General features: G+C 44.0%; 1 protein-coding gene across 4 annotated transcripts in view; it reads left to right on the top strand.

Moving 5' to 3' along the window:
* The first annotated feature begins 3,259 nt into the window (after nucleotides 1-3,259).
* TBC1D4 (TBC1 domain family member 4) overlaps nucleotides 3,260-18,270 on the top strand; it is a 212,674-nt gene continuing 197,663 nt past the window's right edge. For all 4 annotated transcript variants that reach the window (XM_059684834.1, XM_059684835.1, XM_059684833.1 and 1 more), the window contains exon 1: nucleotides 3,260-3,785. In XM_059684834.1, the coding sequence (XP_059540817.1) occupies nucleotides 3,288-3,785 (498 nt within the window). In that variant the 5' untranslated portion in view covers nucleotides 3,260-3,287. The remainder of the gene's footprint in view (nucleotides 3,786-18,270) is intronic.

Genomic DNA, 18,270 nt, shown 5'->3' with positions numbered 1-18,270 from the left:
TTAACAGAACAAAATGTTTATTTCTCACTCATAAGAAGTGTGCTGTGGGCCTGGGAGGTTCTCCAGGACAACGGTCCTCCTTGTGTCGACTGAGCATTCTGGGCTGCATTGACGAGGAGGAACTTCTATATGGGCATGTTTCCATGATGGCTACTGGAGAGCAAGAGTAGGCTGGATCATTGACTACTGGCAAGTTAATGCTTCTACTCAAACTGTTACCCAAGTCAGCTCTGCTTTTTACAGGACAGGGTCTGGGCCCAAAGTGGGTCAACCCTGGGCCAGTCAGTAGTGTGTGGGTTCTTGAATTCATGCAGGAGAAATTTCACAACATGGGTCCAGGTGATTTTGAGGGTATGTTTATTAAAGCTGGAGACAGTGAAACAAGGAAGGGCCCAGAAGAAGTAACAGGAAAGCCTAGGCTGGACTGCTTTAGCTTACTAGAAAATCAGAGAAAAGGGGGCTTTGGAGACAGGATCAGGCATTAAACCCTGGACAAGCTGCCACTGCCCATTCCTCCCCTGGTTGCAAGTCTCGTGAGGTCCCTTAGAGAAAAAGAACAGAGATACAAGGTGTGGGTGTTCTCTAGTAAGAGCATGCTATGTGTCCTTTATCTTGAGGCTTTTTATCTTTCTTTGGCTAGCCAGAATCCTAGGGGAGGGCCTTAACAGAATATTTAGTAGCCTTCCAGATATTTCCTTCAATATGCTGATTCATCAAAATGTGCGTACAGAGGGGTCAGGGGCTATTTTCTGGTTAGTTTTATTTTCAAAGACTGTCACCAAGAACTTCAACAAAGAGGGATCAGGACCATCTGGCCCCGGATGGTCTGGAACAACAGTCGCCAACTGGTGGTCTACGGACCACTGGTGGTCTGCGAGGTCCGAAAGGTTGGTGACCGCTGGTCTGGAATGTATAAACCATTTGCTACTAAGTGTATTTGGTTGGGGAAGATAAAACCCTGTGATTCATTAGCTGGCTGTAAATTGCTCATCTTGTTTGGCCTTGTTTAATTATTTTATCTGTTTCCCTTATTCCCCTTGTCAAGGAATTTCCCCAACTTCTTACTATCCTGCCACATGTTCACTGTCAAAACAAGTCTTATGACTATGCCTAACTTCCAGAGGGCAGGGAAGAGTTATCTTCCCATGTATCAGGAGGCAGAGAGGATCAGATATTTGTAGACAGTAATAATATTCATTAACGCATTGTAGGAGAAACATCACAAAAGCTACAAAGAAAGGGCAAAGGGCATTCCAGAGCAGGAAGCAATCACACTTAGGATGTCATGTAATAAAAGAAATTTCTTCTGTTTTTTTTTTTTTTTCTTTTTTGTCAGTAAGTGAAAGCTGTTTATTGCTTCTCTTTCTTTTACTAGTAGGAGATGGCCTGCTGGGGCTCCAAATTCGGTCCTGGCTGCAAAGCTGGTTGATTTGGTAGAACCTACAAGACTTTCATGCTTTTCTCAGATCCTTGTTTTTTTCTTTTTAGACCTCAGATATGTGGCCTAGAGAAATGCGCCTGTATGAGAGTTTCTGGTAGGGTTCTAGAAGGTTTCAGCCCATATTCCAAGAACTTTTCACCACTTTTTGAAGACATGGACCTATGGTGCAGTAGCTAAACCAAATGACTAAACTAAGCAATGAAAATCTCTATCTTAGAGTTTAGATGCTTATTTACAAGAGAGCTATCAGGTGCACCCATAAATTCAGCATAGGAATAAAGGCAGTTGATTACAGTGATCTTCCATAAATAGGATAAAAAAATATTCCCTGGGTTTTATAGATACTGAGACTAAAGAGAGAGAGAGAGAGAGAGAGAGAGAGAGAGAGAAAACAACAACCTGGGTTTTCATTTTTCTTATAAGCACTTTGTTAAAAGTTGGGGATTTTTAGTATTTTTCCCATTTATTTTGTTTACCTCTTATCTAATTAATTATAATTCAGTAAGAGTAAAAAGAGAAGAGTCCAATTTGCTAAAATGAATAAAAAATACTTCTTTAAAATTAGAATGACCAAATTATCCCTAAAATTTTTTTAAGGTCCTTGGAAATATATGTCACTACATATTAAAGGGTGAGAAGTTTCTACACTAGCTTTAGTACATAATGACTAAAATATAAATTTTCCTTATTTTAAGAAACTGGCTGCATTAAGAGCTAGGAAGACTCATATTTCTTATACAGTGTTATAGCTTTATGAGAAATTAGAATTACAATATTTTATTGTGACATTATGATTTAAAACACGAGCATTTTTCCCATTAGGAAATAAGATTCAGAAATTATGCAATCTTTAGAAGGGATTGAAACCATGCAAATACTATTAATAAAAAAAAAAATCCCAGCGCCCCATTGAGAGTGGCCCCCTTTCCAGGGGGCAGTAGAGATGCCCAGAATGGGGCAGAGATCTTGGCGGCTTGAGAGAGGCCGTGTTGGTCCGGGGAGTGCCCGCGCCAGGCGCAGGGCTGCTGCCCCAGGGGCGGGTTGGAGGGGCGGGCTGGGAAAGGGGCCAGAGGAAGAGGCGGAGGGGCGACTTCACAATTATGCTTTCGTAGGACGGGAGGCGGGGTAGCAGCCCCATTAAAGAAGCAGCCTGGAAGGAAGGAAGGAGCGAGGGAGGGACGGGAACAGTTGGAGGAGGAGCAGTGAGTTGGGCCGTGGCGCCCGGAGGAGGAGCGACCCCCACGAGGCCACGTTTTGTTTTTGTTATTTTCCCTTCGAATAGTTCTCGCAGGCCCTTTCGGGAGACCGATCGCGTGGAAGCCCAGCCGTCCCGACCTTCCAGGTGACAGCCGGTCACCCTGGTAGGAGTCAGCTCCGCCCCCAGACACTCCCTCCCGCCCACAGCCCGTTCCCTGCCCAGCCTCCCGAGCCGGCCCCGGGCGAGCGCGGCGGCCGCAGCGGCTCTGCGGCGCGGAAGGAGGCGGCCCCCGGCGGCGGCGGGGGATCCTCGGCGTCGTCCTCCGACCGAGCAGAGCGGCGGCGGAGGAAGGGGGAAGCCCGGCCCCGAGGCCCGAGCCGGAGAAAGGAGCATGACGATTTAACCCTCCCTCTCCCACCAGTCCAGCGGCCGGGAGCTCCCCAGGTGCCCGCCGCCGGAACCTCGGAGCTGCGCCCGGGAAAGTGCCGCAGGGGGCAGGCCCGCGGAGCGCCGAGTTCTGGGTCGCGCCGCGGCGGGCGCGGGGTCCCGGCGAGGCAGTTGGCACAGTTTCGGCAGCGCCTTCCGTGTGCGAGTTTGGGGCGCGGCGCGCCTCTTCGGCCGCCTAGGAGCCCGAGTGAAGCGCGAGTTATGGAGCCCCCCAGCTGCATCCAGGACGAGCCGTTCCCGCACCCCTTGGAGCCCGAGCCGAGCGCCCCGGCGCAGCCGGGCCCCGGGAAGCCGGGCGACAAGATGTTCCGGCTGTGGTACGTGGGTGGGTCGTGCCTGGACCGCAGGACCACGCTGCCCATGTTGCCCTGGCTCATGGCCGAGATCCGTCGGCGCAGCCAGAAGCCCGAGGCGGGCGGCTGCGGGGCGCCCGCACCCCGCGAGGTGCTCCTGGTGCTCAGCGCGCCCTTTCTCCGCTGCGTCCCCGCGCCGGGTGCCGGGGCGGCGGGGGGCCCGGGCCCCGCGGCCGCGCAGCCCAGCTCGGCGGTGTTCATCTTCGAGCACAAGGCGCAGCACATTTCGCGTTTCATCCACAACAGCCACGACCTCACCTACTTTGCCTACCTGATCAAGGCGCAGCCCGAGGACCCCGAGTCGCAGATGGCCTGCCACGTTTTCCGCGCCACAGACCCCAATCAGGCAAGGCGGCGGCTCGAGGGCGCGGGGGAGGGTCCGGCGCCCACGGGGAGAGGAGCGGGGCGGGCGGCGCTGGCTCCCTGCTTTGGGGATCCGCTGTGGTCCCGCTGCTAGTGCGCGCTCTGCACGTGGCGCGTTTGAGCGCCAGCTGGTCGCGCTCCCCAGACCGAGTCGGGAAACAGCGGTCCGGGGCGGGTTGGGGGTGGGGTGGCGGGGTCCGACGGAGACCCGAAGCTGGCGAAAGGGAGGGAGGCAGAGTGGTCCCGGGACGCAGGAGGAGCGGGCGTGCCCTGGGAGGATGCGGGGAGCAGCGCGCGTCCAGGGAGGACCGCGGTGTCCGGAGTGTGACTGCAGAGAACACGCCTGGCCAGTGCCTTGCGTGTGTGCATGTGTGTGTTTAAGAGGGAACGCAGGAGAGGGTTGGGTTTCTGGAGGTCCCGCGCTCACTCTTGCTCGGTCTTGGTGGAGTTCTGCCCCTTGACCCATTTGGATGGTCGCATCCTAGTCACAGAAGCACCTGCGGGTCTCGGTGTGGGAGGCTGTTTCGAGCCGGCTTAGGAAACGTTACTAGATATTGTCAGATTCCTGGCCAAGGACGAATCTCCGTTTAGATGTTGAGTGGAAAGAGTTTTGTTGAAAATGCTTTTATATGCGAATTGGAGGCAGAAGCAACACCTACTTGGGTGGGTTAAAAATCAGTGTCTCAGAAGAGGTCGAAATCTGTCTTCTAAGATAATTTCTCCAGAGTTTACTAAATCGAGGTGCCTGTTACCAAATAGTGTATTTTTACTTCCTTAAAATCTAGCGCGATTTTTATCTACTGGCAAGAGTAATCTAAACAAAACTTTACCATAGTGATTGTGTCTTTGAAAACAGGCTTTAAAAATGTGTGAAGAGTTTTTACCACATCAAAAGCCCCCCCCCCCCCCAACTGCTATTCTAGAGGTAGTTATTTAATGTTTGCATAGTACTTTAGATCCTTTGGAAAAACAGTGTTGTCAAAATATAAATAAATAAAGTCTCAGTTGCACCATGTGGCTGTTCCTCTGGTATCTGGGAAATGAATAGTCAGTCCCATGAGAAAAATAGCCTATACTGGTAAATAAGGCTTTAATTTTAAAATTTTTTATTATTTTATACCTGTAATTGAAAGACATTCTGTTTGTCCAGTAGAATTTCACAAACAGCCTGAGGCTGAATTGAAGAAAAGAAAAGCTCATTGTCTTAGATTTCATCAGTCACTTTGTAAGCTACTTTAATAACTTAACAGAACTCCCAAAGTGAAGAGAGCAATTTTAACTTATGTGACCACTGTTATATTTATGGTAAGACTAGAGGCCTGGTGTACGAATTCGTGCATGGGTGGGGTCCCTCGGTCTGGCAGGCGATTGAGGCCTATGGGGGGGCTGGCTGGCCAGGAGGAGGGATCCTGGGAGGTTGGCTAGCCAGCCCCCCCCCTCCCATGGGGGCCTATTGGGTGCCAGCTGGCAGAGGGGAGGGACAGTGGGAGATTAGCCAGCTGGGGGGAGGGACTGCAGGATGTTGGCCAGCCAGCCCCCCAGTTGGTGCCATTAGGGGGGCTGGCCGGCTGGAGGGAGGGGCTGCGGGAGGTTGGCTGTAAGAGTACACTGACCCCCAGGGGCCAGCTCCTGCGTTGAGCATCTGACCCCTAGTGGTCAGTGCATGTCATAGCAACTGGTCGACCGGTTGTTCCGGTCATTCTTGTCATTCGGTTGTAACGGTTGCTTAGGCATATATATATATATATATATATATATATATATATATATATATATTACACTTTGATTGATTGAATGGTCGACCAGACATTTAGCATATTAGGCTTTTATTATATAGGATATCTTACTACAAATTATTTTAAGATGCTGAACATGATTAAAATAATTTGCATTTCATGCTTATTTGTTAAAAAACGTTTAATCTTTCACCTATGTTGTGAAATTAGAGTGCAGCATGAGTGCCTCTGGGATTTATTGATAGTCAATTAAAAACATCCCCTTTTATTTACCTTCATCATATATTTAGGTGTTAGAGGTTGAATGTGCTGTTTACTTTACAAATAATAATAATATGTTTAGGCTCATGTCCTCCTTTGGTTCATGTAGGAACAGTGGAAGCCATGTGTCTGTTCGATAAAAAACACACAAACATAACATTTCCTATTTATTGCTATTTCCCAGTTGAGTCTTTGACCTAAAGCAGTGATTTTCCACCTTTTTCATCTCATGGCACACATAAACTAATTAAAATTCTGCAGTAGCCCAAAAATATGTATTTTTTGCTGATCTGACAAAAAATAGGTATACTTTTGATTCATTCACACTAGACAGTTATTATTGTGTTGGTTGTTGTCTCATTTATTTTACTTTTTGACAATCTAAGGGAAAAGAGGTCAGTGCCCTAAATAGTCAGGTATTGCATGCTTTAAAAATTCTTTCAGCACACCGGTTGAGAATAGATTATCGAAGGAAATGGGTTTCTGTTTGCTATTTTGAAAGGCCAGATGTTGTCCCTCCAGGGGTTATCTCCAACCATAAATCAGGGGTTATAAACTCAAATGCCTGGGAAGAGGGTTGAGTGAGGACTGCGGAGGACTACATGGGGGGGGGGTCCTTTTTTAAGGTGCTATTCTGCTCCAGTTAGAAACTGAGTGAACAGGTTACAAATCCAGTGTTGCCAGAGCTTCTGATTTCCCAAGAGAAAGAGGAAATTGGGATTTTGATGAATACATCCACATTTTAAAGAATTAGCAAATATCTTAAACATTTAAGAATCCTCTCTGGGCCATATAAAACACATTTGAGGCTTGGTTTCAGAGATCTAAGGACTGCCACTTTCAGTCTTTGGCATTACTATTTGTTGAGTGGACAAGTGCAGTCATCAGACACTGTGTGCTGTTTGCCACATATCCTTCTGTGTATCTGAATTCATTTCATATGATTCTCATAGTGGGGAACATTGGAAACATGTTTGGGGAAGCATCTATTAAGTAAAACTCTGGTAAGAGATGATTTTTCATCACTTGTTGAGGGGATGACTCACCACGTTATTACCATGCAGCAGTATGCCTCATAGAGTAGACTCTGGGTGGTCTGGGCACCCTTGAAGTCAGAAGGAACAAGACGTGCTGTTTGCTTTACCCCTGAGTTCTACATTTGAAGAAGAGAATTATTTAGTTGGACTTTCAAGATAATTGTTAATAGCCCTAGCCGGTTTGGCTCAGCGGATGGAGTGTTGGCCTGCTGACCGAAAGGTCCCAGGTTCGATGTTTCTCTCTCATTGATGTTTCTGGCTCTCTATCCCTCTCCCTTCCTCTCTGTAAAAAATCAATAAAGTATATATTTTTTAAAAAAGATAATTGTTAATAGATTCGCCTAAGTGTTTTCCTCAGTCACTGAACAAGTGTGGAAGGTAGCCTAGAGCAGTGGGCCTGCAAACATCCCCAAATAATCTTGCCTCTGGTTTCTCCCTCATGCCTGTCCCTTTTCTGAAATGGGCCTGTCTGTAGGATGACTATATAATTTATTGTTTTTTAATTACTTTAAAAATATTTTTATTGATTTCAGAGAGGAAGGGAGAAGGAGAGCGAGAGAGAAACATCAATGATGAGAGAGAATCATTGATCGGCTGCCTCCTGCATGTCCCACTCTGGGGATCAAACCCGTAACCCGGCATGTGCCCTTGACCGGAATCGAACTTGGGACCTTTCAGTTCACAGGCCGATTCTCTATCCACTGAGTCAGACCGGCTAGGGCTATAATTTATTGTTTAATCCGGGACAGGTTTCATGAAGAAAGGGGGCACCACTAATGATTACACAAGCATATCAAGTACAAACTTAGATCGATGAGGGTAAACTGAGACATTTTGACCCTAGGTTAAATGGCAAAGTTTGTGTTCCCGCCGAGTCACTGAGATAAAGACAGAAACCACTTACTGGTTTCTATATATAAAATGATGAGGTTTTGCAGAATATCTGTTCACACATCTTTTTGGCAATGGATCTGCATGTGACCTCAGAGATGGAAGCACTTGGGTATGTTTTGGGGAGTTGCTGTAGTGACGTGCCCTCTGGTTCCAGACCTTCCCGATGGGTCATAGGCAACTTAAGGATGTGTGTCTGGAGGAGCCCTCAGTGGGAATGGCCTAGTACAGAGCTGTTTCTCCCAGGTGCAAAGCCAGGTGGGAGTTGGGAGCAAACCAACCAGTTCCAGATCAAATATATGCCAACACAGTTTGGTTCCCGTTTACTCAAGCTTGTGTCGTCTAGCACAGGGGAATTGTCAGCCTAGCATATTTCAGCAAAACTTGGATATTTGAACTAGTAAAAGTGCTTAACTCTTCTTACTTTAAGAAATTCCACTGGTGCCCTAGCTGGTTTGGCTCCGTGGATATAGAGCGTCGGCCTGTGGACTGAAGGGTCCCAGGTTCGATTCCAGTCGAGGGTGGCGGGCTTGATCCCCATTAGGGGGCGTGCAGGAGGCACCTGATCAATGATTCTCTCTCATCATTGATGTTTCTATCTATCTCTATCTCTCTCTCTCCCCCTTCCTTTCTGAAATCAATAAAAATATATTTAAAAAATTCCACTGGCATAAATTGAGTTGTAAAACTGGTTGGGGATCCAAGAATTCTCCACCTGTGATCTAGAATGGGTCACTAAAATTTTTCAAATATTTATCTTTACTTTTAGAAAGAGGCTGTATAGCATTATCTCAATTTTCCTACTAAAAAGCAGAAATTGTTTTATATCATGTGTATTTTACCATACCAGAGGCCCGATACATGAAATTCGTGCAAGGGGCTTGGCCCTCGCAGCCCCAGCTTCTTCTGGAAGGTCGACCAGAAGGACGACCAGTAGGTCGTTTGGCTGTCTGGTCTAATTAGCATATTACACTTTTATTATTATAGATTATAAAATGTAAGAGCTGTTAGTGTTTATAAACATTGTTAGAGTTAATTATCATTTGCATGAGACTCTTAGCAGGAAAATTAGATATCATAATTATAGCATGAGCAATCATCTACACTAATAACAGAAAAATGGTAATTGGCGTACGACGCTACCTTTTTCATTGGCTAATCAGGGCTATATGCAAATTAACTGCCAACTAAGATTGGCAGTTAACTGCCAACAAGATGGCAGTTAATTTGCATATGTAGGCACAATGCAGGGAGGCGAAAGGGAAAGCAGGAAGAAGCCCCCTGCCACTGACAGTGATCAGAAACCCAGGGGGGAGCTAAGAGCTGGGGGGCAGGGCAAAGGCAGCCCTGGGGCCGCCTTTGCCCTGCCCCCCAGCCATGATCGGAGAATCAGGCGCCTTTTCCGCCCTGGCCAGTGATAGCAGGAAGTAGGGGTGGAGCCAGCAATGGGAGCTGGGCACGGTCGAAGCTGGCAGTCCCGGGGGCTAGGGGTCCCTTGCCTGGGCCTAAAGCGAAGCCCACGATCGCGGGGCTGCTGCCACTGCGGGTCCCCGCTGCCCGGGCCGGACACCTAGGCCAGAGGCGTTAGGCCTGGGCAGGGGTGGAGCCTGCAACCGCGGGGAGCTGGGGGTCCCCTGCCCAGGCCTGACACCTCTGCCGGAGGCCTCAGGCCTGGTCAAGGGGCCGATCCAGTGATTCGTGATCGGAGGGTGATGAGGGTCAACTTCTCTGGCCGAGGCATCAGGCCTGGGTGGGGGGCGGAGCCGGGGATTGGGGGGATATGATGGTCCCCTTGCCCAGGCCTGAATCCTGGGTCAGAGGCGTCAGGCTTGGGCGGGGGGTGGAGCAAGCGATCAGAGGGAGATGGGGGTCCCCTGCCCAGGCATGATTCCTGGGCCAGAGACCTCAGGCCTGGGCGGGGGCCAGAGCCAGTGATCGGGGGGAGTTGGGGGTCCCCTGTCCAAGCCTGACACCTCTGGCGGAGGCGTCAGGCCTGGGCAAGGGGCCGATCAGGCGATTAGAGGGTGATGGGCGTCTACGCCTCTGGCCGAGGCATCAGGTCTGGGCAAGGGGCAGAGCCAGCAATCGGAGGGGTCTGGGGGTCCCCTGCCCAGGCCTGATGCCTGGGCCAGAGGCATCAGGCCTGGGCTGGGGGCAGAACCAGTGATGGGGGGAAATGAGGGTCCCCTGCCCAGGCCTGACGCCTCTGTCAGAGGCGTCAGGCCTGGGCAAGGGGCCGATCCTGCGATTGGAGGGTGATGGGGGTCAACGCCTGAGGGCTCCCAGTATGTGAGAGGGGGCAGGCTGGGCTGAGGGACACTCCCCCCCCCCACACCCAGTGCACGAATTTCGTGCACCGGGCCCCTAGTTTAAAAGATAAAAACATAATAGCTATAATTTTTAAATGTTTTTTTTGATTTCAGTTATTGGATTTCAGAGATTGGAAGGGAGAGGGAGAGAGAGATAGAAACATTAATAATGAGAGAAAATCATCAATTTGCTGTCTCCTACATGCCCTCTACAGGGGATCGAGCTGGCAACCAACTGGGCATGTGCCCTGATGAGTGCCCTAATCTGGATCAAACCCTGACCTCCTGGTTCATGTCAGTGCTCAACCACTGAGCCACACTTGCCAGGCTAATTTCTGTAATTTTCATTGATTTTGTTTATGTACTTTTTAAAGTTGCCTATGACCCATCAGGAAGGTCTGGAGCCACCTCACCTTCCATTGATTTCTAGAGAGTAGAAGGGGGGGAGGAGGGGAGAGTGAGCAAGAGAGAAAGAGAGAGAGAGAGAGAGAGAGAGAGAGGGAGAGAGAGAGAGAGAGAGAGAGAAGAGAGAAAGAAGCATCCACATGAGAGAGACACATTGGTTGATTGTCTCTCGCATGTGCCTCCACCTGGGACTGGGGAACCTGCAACCGAGGTACATGCCCTTGACTGGGAATGGAACCCATGACTCTTTGGTCTACAGGCCGACATGCTAACCAGTGAGCACATGTATATATTTCTTGAAGCTTCTAAGAACATATTTTCTGAGCTTTATTCAGGTAACCAATATTCAACTTAATTTTTATTGATGTATTTCAAAAAAGGTTATTTTTCAGTTCTTTCTCATAGTTGACGGTTAGTAGCTTTGTGAATACACTAGTCAGGAAAGTAGAGAAATAGAAATGTGGAAGTTCCCGCAATTCTCCCTCGGCTTACTGAGTAGTTTGCTATTCTGGACAGGTAGACCTCTCTTTATGTTTGATGTAGTCATTTTTTTCTTCTCTCCCTTCCTGCTGATCTGAGGTGGAGGTTAATGTGCTCTGGCTCCTGGTAGAATCTTGCCTGTGATATCTTGGGGAAGGTAGAAATGTGTGCCCAGGCTTCCCAGTTGTGAAGGAGAGTTTTAATGAAGATTGAGGCTGTTTGTTATCAGGGCTGTGTGTCATAAACCAGAGGCTCAAACTTGATTCTGTGTCAGAATCACCTGGAGGGCTTGTTAAAACAGACCGCTGGATCCCACCCTGTTTGTGATGCTAACAACTTCCCAGATGATGCTCAGACTACTGGCCCGGGGACCACAGTTTTAGAACCATGGCTGTCAATGATGTTGTTCATGTGGTTGGTTGATTATATGACCACAATGTTCCTTTGGTTATTTTTACAATCATTCTCAGACTTGAAAGTTCAAGGTGAGTGTGAAGAGGAAAAATATCTGACTACAGAAGATTTTAATGAAACTCTTCTTTTTCTGCTTCATAGCTTTGCATCGCTTCTTCTCTTGATAGACGGTATTCTGCCAGGCATCATAAGACTATTCATATGTTGAATGGAAACTTTACCTTTCAGGCAAAAGTCTTAAGTTCTGCAGAGGGACTAAACAACTTTTGGGGGAATATATCCTAATGTTACATTAAGATGAGTTTTTGCAAAATTCAGAGCTTTATTTACTTGCATTTAGTGAAATAACAATATTCAGCATGTTTGATATACTAGCTGTTAAGAAAATTAGGCAAAAAGAAATAAAGATTTAACACTTTGGTGAATAAGACAATGGCCACTCTGAATAATTATTGCAAACAATTCTGTTTATTCCTTTTTTTTTTTTTTTAATCCCAGGGCCTTTGTTTTGTCAAATCATCTGGATCGTTGTTTCATTTGGGCCATGTTAGTGTGTCTGAATCAAGTCAACATGCAGTTACTTAGATATAAAATGAGGGGCAGATTAATTATAATTTAGTATGTTCAGAATAATTGACCAGGAAAAGGATTGTGCTTGAAATATGGTCTACATGAAATATTAATACAAATGTAAGAACTCATTGGGAGGCATTGACTAAGGACGTCTCTGGCTTGTTACTCTAATGCTGTAGTGCGGTACTGTTCACCCCAGTATGTCTGTCTGAGCTTTCCAATGCATTTCCCTAAAAGTGAACGTTATTGAGCTCCTGCTGGGTGATGTCAGTGCCCATAGTGCATTTCCTCGGCTGTCCCATTTTATCTTCACAGCAACCATGTAGAAAGTGTGCACCAGGATTCTCCCCCGCTTTACAGATGGCATAACTGGTATAGAAAATTAAATTATTTCCTCAAGGACACAAAGCTTGTAATAATAGAAGCAGATTCCAGTCCAGGCAGACAGGTTCTAAAGCCTGTTCTCTTATCTGCTGTGCTAGAATGCAGTTGTTGAAAAATTGTTTTTAGTTGTTAGTGTTATGAACGTTTATGTTATCACTTTAACCCACTATTTCTTTTCAGCTTTATTGAGGTATAATTAACAAGTAAAAATTGTGTATTTGGGTACACTGTGATTTTTTGATATATGCATCAAATGAAATGATTACCACAATCAAACTAATTAACATATCCATCACCTCACAGGGTTATCATTTTTGTGGTGAGAAAACTTAAGATCTTCTCTTTTCGGAAATTTCAAGTATGCAATGAATTATTATGAACTATAGTCACCATGCTGTCTGTACATTAGATATTCAGCACTTATTTATCCTGCATATCTGAAAGTTGGTGTCCCTCGGCCAACATCACCCCATTTTCCCCATCTGCCAGTCCCTGGCAACCACTATTCTTATCTCTGCATTTATGAGTTTGACATTTTCAGATTCTATATATAAGGAGATCAAGTATTTTAGATTCTATATATGAGTATTTGTATTTCCCCCCACTTTTATATTGAAATTCTCCACAGTTAAATAGGCATATTAACTTTGTAAAATAATAATTAATGCTGAATGCATGCTTGGATGTAGTTATGCCTGTATGTACTTTTCTTTTAACAGGAAGAAAAAAGTCTACATGATTTGTTAGGCTATTGAAGCTAACCTGCTAACCTTTTACTAAATCACTGGAAAATGTTTAGGATCAATGGGGGAATTTAAAATATAAAGGGCTGTCAAGAAATAGAATACAATATCATCCCTTTTCTTATTGCTTTAATATTGTTATTAAAACTCTGGACAGAAATCTGAGCCTGCTTCAGATGAGATACAAGGTGATTAGATATGAGATGATTTGACTGTGAGTGGTGGGCACACAAAGCAGTATACAGATCTTGTATCATAGAAATGTACACACTTGAAATCTATATGATCTTATTAACCCATGTCACCCCAATAAATTTAATTAAGAAAAGAATTATGGCTGAATATAGAGGGCACAACCACCATACATGCCAACAAGTCTTTGCAAAAATCTATTTGAAAACTAAAATAAAAGCAGTGCACAATGGTTAACAGCCTTGCAAGGAGCCAACAGGAAGGGACAGGAGCAAACCATCTCATAGAAGAGGGAAGGCCAGCTTTCATAACTGGAAAGAAATTCAATCCAACAGACAATGCACAATATTTAAAGAGTTAGGTGACAAGCATTCGGTGATCTTCAAAGTGAGCAACAGAATCAGGGCTGTCCAACACAGAGTGATGAAGTATCCCAGCAGGCATAAAGAGCATGCTACTAGATTCCTAAGGGGAAGAAATATTTGGAGAACCAAGACAATCAGTTAATTTCTGGTAAACTCAGGAAAAACGCTTGGGCTGCCCAGCTAAAGAGAATTAAATAGCTAACATCAGGGCAAGAGGTGAATTGAAGAAGCTGGGAACCATCTAGGGCCTAAAAACAGATTTGTTTATTGGTTTGTAAAAGGCCAAGCCATAAATGTATTTCCTCTGATTATATAACTTATTACTGAAAATGTGTATGAAGATACAATTGTGAGGTGCAAGACTACTTGATTTGCCCAGCCAGAAACACTGACTTAGAATTTAGACAACAAATTACTAACAAGTTACATAATATTGATAGTACAATGTTCTGTGATTTTAAAATTTGAGAATTTTTTGAAATTTTTGTGAAAATCCATAGCAGTTTCGAAGTAAAGACTATCCAACTGGTTAAGGGCATCTACAAAATACAAGAACTAGAGCAGCAAATTTAGGTTCTATATTTAGCCAGGAAGATCCTATTACTTGGAAATCCTTCCATCCCAACCACTTATAAGAAATGAAACTTAGAATAGATCAGTAACTTAAAAAATAATAACTCTAATATATTTTTGGTGGGATTGCAAAAATGTGTATCAAGGTTATCTGAAATTAAACAACCAAAATTCTAATCCCATATTTTTTCCCTTTCTGTCATCTAATCATAGAGTATCAGGGACATAATAAATAACATCTGAAAGTCTAAACTCAGAGATTTCCAAATTTATGGTTGTTCAGAATCCTTTTAAATGTAAATTAAGATGTTAACATAATTATTTTTCTGTTACTTTATGTTCACAAAAATGTAGATATAAACTTTATATACTTATAGCTCTAGCTTTTAAACAACTCTAAAACCAAACCAATTTACAAAATACCCACAAACACAAGTATAAAACCAGTAACATTTGTTTTATACTAACAACCTAAATTCAGTATGATGAAAGATGTTATTTTCTAAACACATTACTATGGCGCTGGATGCTATATATAACACAGGTTCAGCACGCTGAGTTACTGTGGACTCTGTGGTTTTTTGTGGGGGAGGGAATCATTTGTTTTGAACTTCTACAGAACCATACATCAGACCATCAGGTCACTGGGCTTTATCTAGCTAGCCTTAAAATTTAAATATTCTTTTCTCTTCAACCCAAGGTAATTAAGATTGCACAACTTGGTGCCTATGCCCCTTGCTTTATTGTATATGTTGTATAATGATGGTAAGATGCATTATCTTTATATTTTATACTTCATAGTACATGATATACTTTTATGTCACAATAAATACACTTTAATAGTTTCTACTTTGTAATACTTTGTAGTATTTATATACTTTATGGTTCAATAAAATATATCCAGATTCATGGTTGTATCTGTTTCTTAAATACATACCCTAATGTTTTTTATTCTAAACAAAAGTAGTTATAAAGTTTACAAATAGACTTTCATCCTTTACTTCCCTGCCTTTACTACACTATTACATAAAAGATACACCAGAGTTCAGCTTCACCATTTGTTGGATTGGTGTAGTTAGTTTCACGTAATTTCTCAAGTGTTCTTATGTAAGTCCACCTCATAGTTTAACAAGAGTTTGCTATCTCTCTGCTGATCGACACACCATAGCTATCCAGCATTTGATTATGTCTTTGGAATTAAACTGTAAACTTCTAGGAGCCAGGTTAATAATAATAAGAGATATGCATTGATAATAATAATAAAGAATATATACTTTATTTTTTTTGACAAGAGGGTTTCAAACTTTAGCATGCATCACCCACAGGCTTTGTTATAATACTGACTGCTGGACCACCCCCAGAGTGCCTGACTCAGTAAGTCTGGGGTGAGGTCCAGAATTTTCATTTCTAACCATTTCTAGGTGACCCTGATGCTGCTGGTCCAGGACCACACTTTGAGAACCACTGCTCTAAACATAGGGGTTGGCAAACTATGGCCTTTAAAAAAAAAATACAGACTGGTTTGTCTCAGTGGATAGAGCATCGGCCTGCAGACTGAAAGGTCCCAGGTTCGATTCCGGTCAAGGGCATGTACCTTGGTTGCGGGCACATCCCCAGTGCGGGGTGTGCAGGAGGCAGCTGATCGATGTTTCTCTCTCATCGATGTTTCTAACTCTCTATCCCTCTCCCTTCCTCTCTGTAAAAAAAAAAATAAATAAATAAATCAATAAAATATATTTTAAAAAAATAAAAAAAATTCAACAGTTTTATTTGAACACAAGCCCACTCATCTGTTTGAATATTGTCTATGGCTCTTTTCATGGTACAATGATAGAAGTGACTATTTTGACAGAGACCCTATGGCCGCCAAGCCCCAAATCCTTATTATCTGTCCCTTTACAGAAAAAGTTTGCTGGCCTCTCCTCTGGACAATCCAATTAAAAATAGGATTCCCCCCTTTTTTATAGGTGAGAAAGCTGTAGTTTCCCTAAGGACACAAATTAGCAAGTAGAAGATCTGGGTTTCCAAAACCCATGCAGGTTTAAAAACCCACTTTGTAAATTTTATTGATGGTTCTTAAATTAATCGCTATAGCCTAGCCCTCTCTGTTGAGCTTCAGCTTTTTTTTCAGTATCTAAATGCTTATTTAACACCTGCACTTGAATATACAGTTGCTGGTTCAGGTAACCTAGGAATTATATTTGAGTCCTACCTTTTTGGTCCTGGAGGGAAGTCATGTTGATTCTGCCTCCAAAACTTAGTTTTAGTATGTCCACATCTCTCTATGGCCAGTGCAGCCGCCTGATCTAGTAACTTACATCCTCTTGCTAGGATTATTAGACTCCTCTCAACTGTTCCCTCTGCTCTCCTCTTGTCCTCCTACCAATCCCTTCTCCCATGGAGCAGTAGGAGTGGTGGTTGTAAAATTCAAAGCAGATCAGTTTTTCTTTGCACTCAAATAGGCAATTTCCTTCTCACCTGATCCTCTATGACTCCGCCCACTTTAGTATCTCCAGTCTCATCTTAGACTGCTTCTCTCCAGCATGCTCTCTATGTTTTAGCCATCTTTAAAGAAGCCCAGACCCTTAGATTATTTCAAAGCCTTTGCATGTGTGGTTCCCATTCCTTTTTTTTTGTTTTTTGTTAATACTCAATATTTCCCCATTGATTTTTAGAGAGAGTGTAAGGGAGGAGGAGAGACAGAGAGAAACATTGATGTGAAAGAGGCATATCAATTGGTTGCCTCCCGCACATGCCCGGACTAGGGCTGGGGATCCAGACTGCAACCGAGATGGGTGCCCTTGACTGAAATCGAACCCGGGATCCTTCAGCCTGTGGGCTGATGCTCTGTCCACTGAGCCAAACCGGGTTGGGCCAGGTTCCCATTCTCTGCTAGATCAGCTTTTTCTCAGGTTTCAATTCTTTGCTTAACTCACAAATGTAACTTTCTCAGATTGGCCTCCAACGACCCTCTGTCTAACAAACTAGCTAGGTATCCCAGTTTTGCACTTCTGTCCCAGCCCTGTATTTGTTTTCCTTTTGTCCCTTAAACATTTAAAATTAAAATTTTTAACACTTTCTGAGGTTACTGTCACCATCTCTACAACGTAAAGCTCTGTTCACCGTTGTATGCCTAGGACCTCATTTCAGAGCAGGGAATCATTTGAACAAATTAAAATGAAGTTGAACCCAGCCAAAGTGGCTCAGTTTGTTGAGTGCCCATCGCCCTGTGCAGGGAAAGGTAACTGGTTCGATTCCCATTCAGGGCACATACCTGGATTATGGGTTTGATCCTGGTCAGGGCATGTATGGAGGGCAACTGACTGATGTTTCTTTCTCTCTCTGTCTCTGTCTCTCTTTTTCTTCCCCTTCCTCTCTCTAAGCATGTCCTCCCATGAGGATTAAAAGAAAAAATTAAGTTGATTAAGAATTAGTCCCTGCCCTCAAGGAATTTAAATCTACATGCAGAGTTTAAAGTTTACTGGCAAGGATACACATATGTTCCCATATTTGTTGCCTTTAGTTATCATTAACTTTAACAAATGTGGGTTGTATTGTTTGTACTATATTATTCTTTTTTGTTATGAATGTTTATAATTTTAGAGACATCATACTTCTTATAATATTAAATGGTTTTATAGGGCAGGTGTTTTTAATAAGTAAGTTATGTAGTTTCTGAAAAAATTAGTAGGCTAATTTGAGATGGATTTTTCCTTGCCCCATCAAAACACATGAAATTTATTGATGCTTCTCACATGGAACAGACCTCTCTGTCACATTTTCATTGAATAATGTGAACTGAACCTTTGGGCATCTGGAAGATGATCAGCAAGAGTGATGTTATGAATATGTCCTTGCAATAGTTGGATTATTTTTCAGTTTCAGTTCAACTCAGTTACTTTGGCTTCTCAGTGGGAAATGATCTCATTTGGAAGGCTATTTAAGATATTTACTCAATGTTTTGAATGGATTCTGAAGCTTTTACTCCAAAGTCTAAAATTGACTATTTTCTTAGGCCCTGAGTTTTAGTCTTATCCCAAAAAGGGCAAGGAGGACCCAAAAGGTGTCTCAAACATTTTTTTTTAATCAAAAAGGTAAATGGGCT

Source organism: Myotis daubentonii, chromosome 2 (genome assembly GCF_963259705.1).
Source record: "Myotis daubentonii chromosome 2, mMyoDau2.1, whole genome shotgun sequence".
NCBI classification, from domain to species: Eukaryota; Metazoa; Chordata; class Mammalia; order Chiroptera; family Vespertilionidae; genus Myotis; species Myotis daubentonii.
Note: the sequence above shows the minus strand (reverse complement) of the source record. Positions and strands in the feature narration are given on the sequence as shown.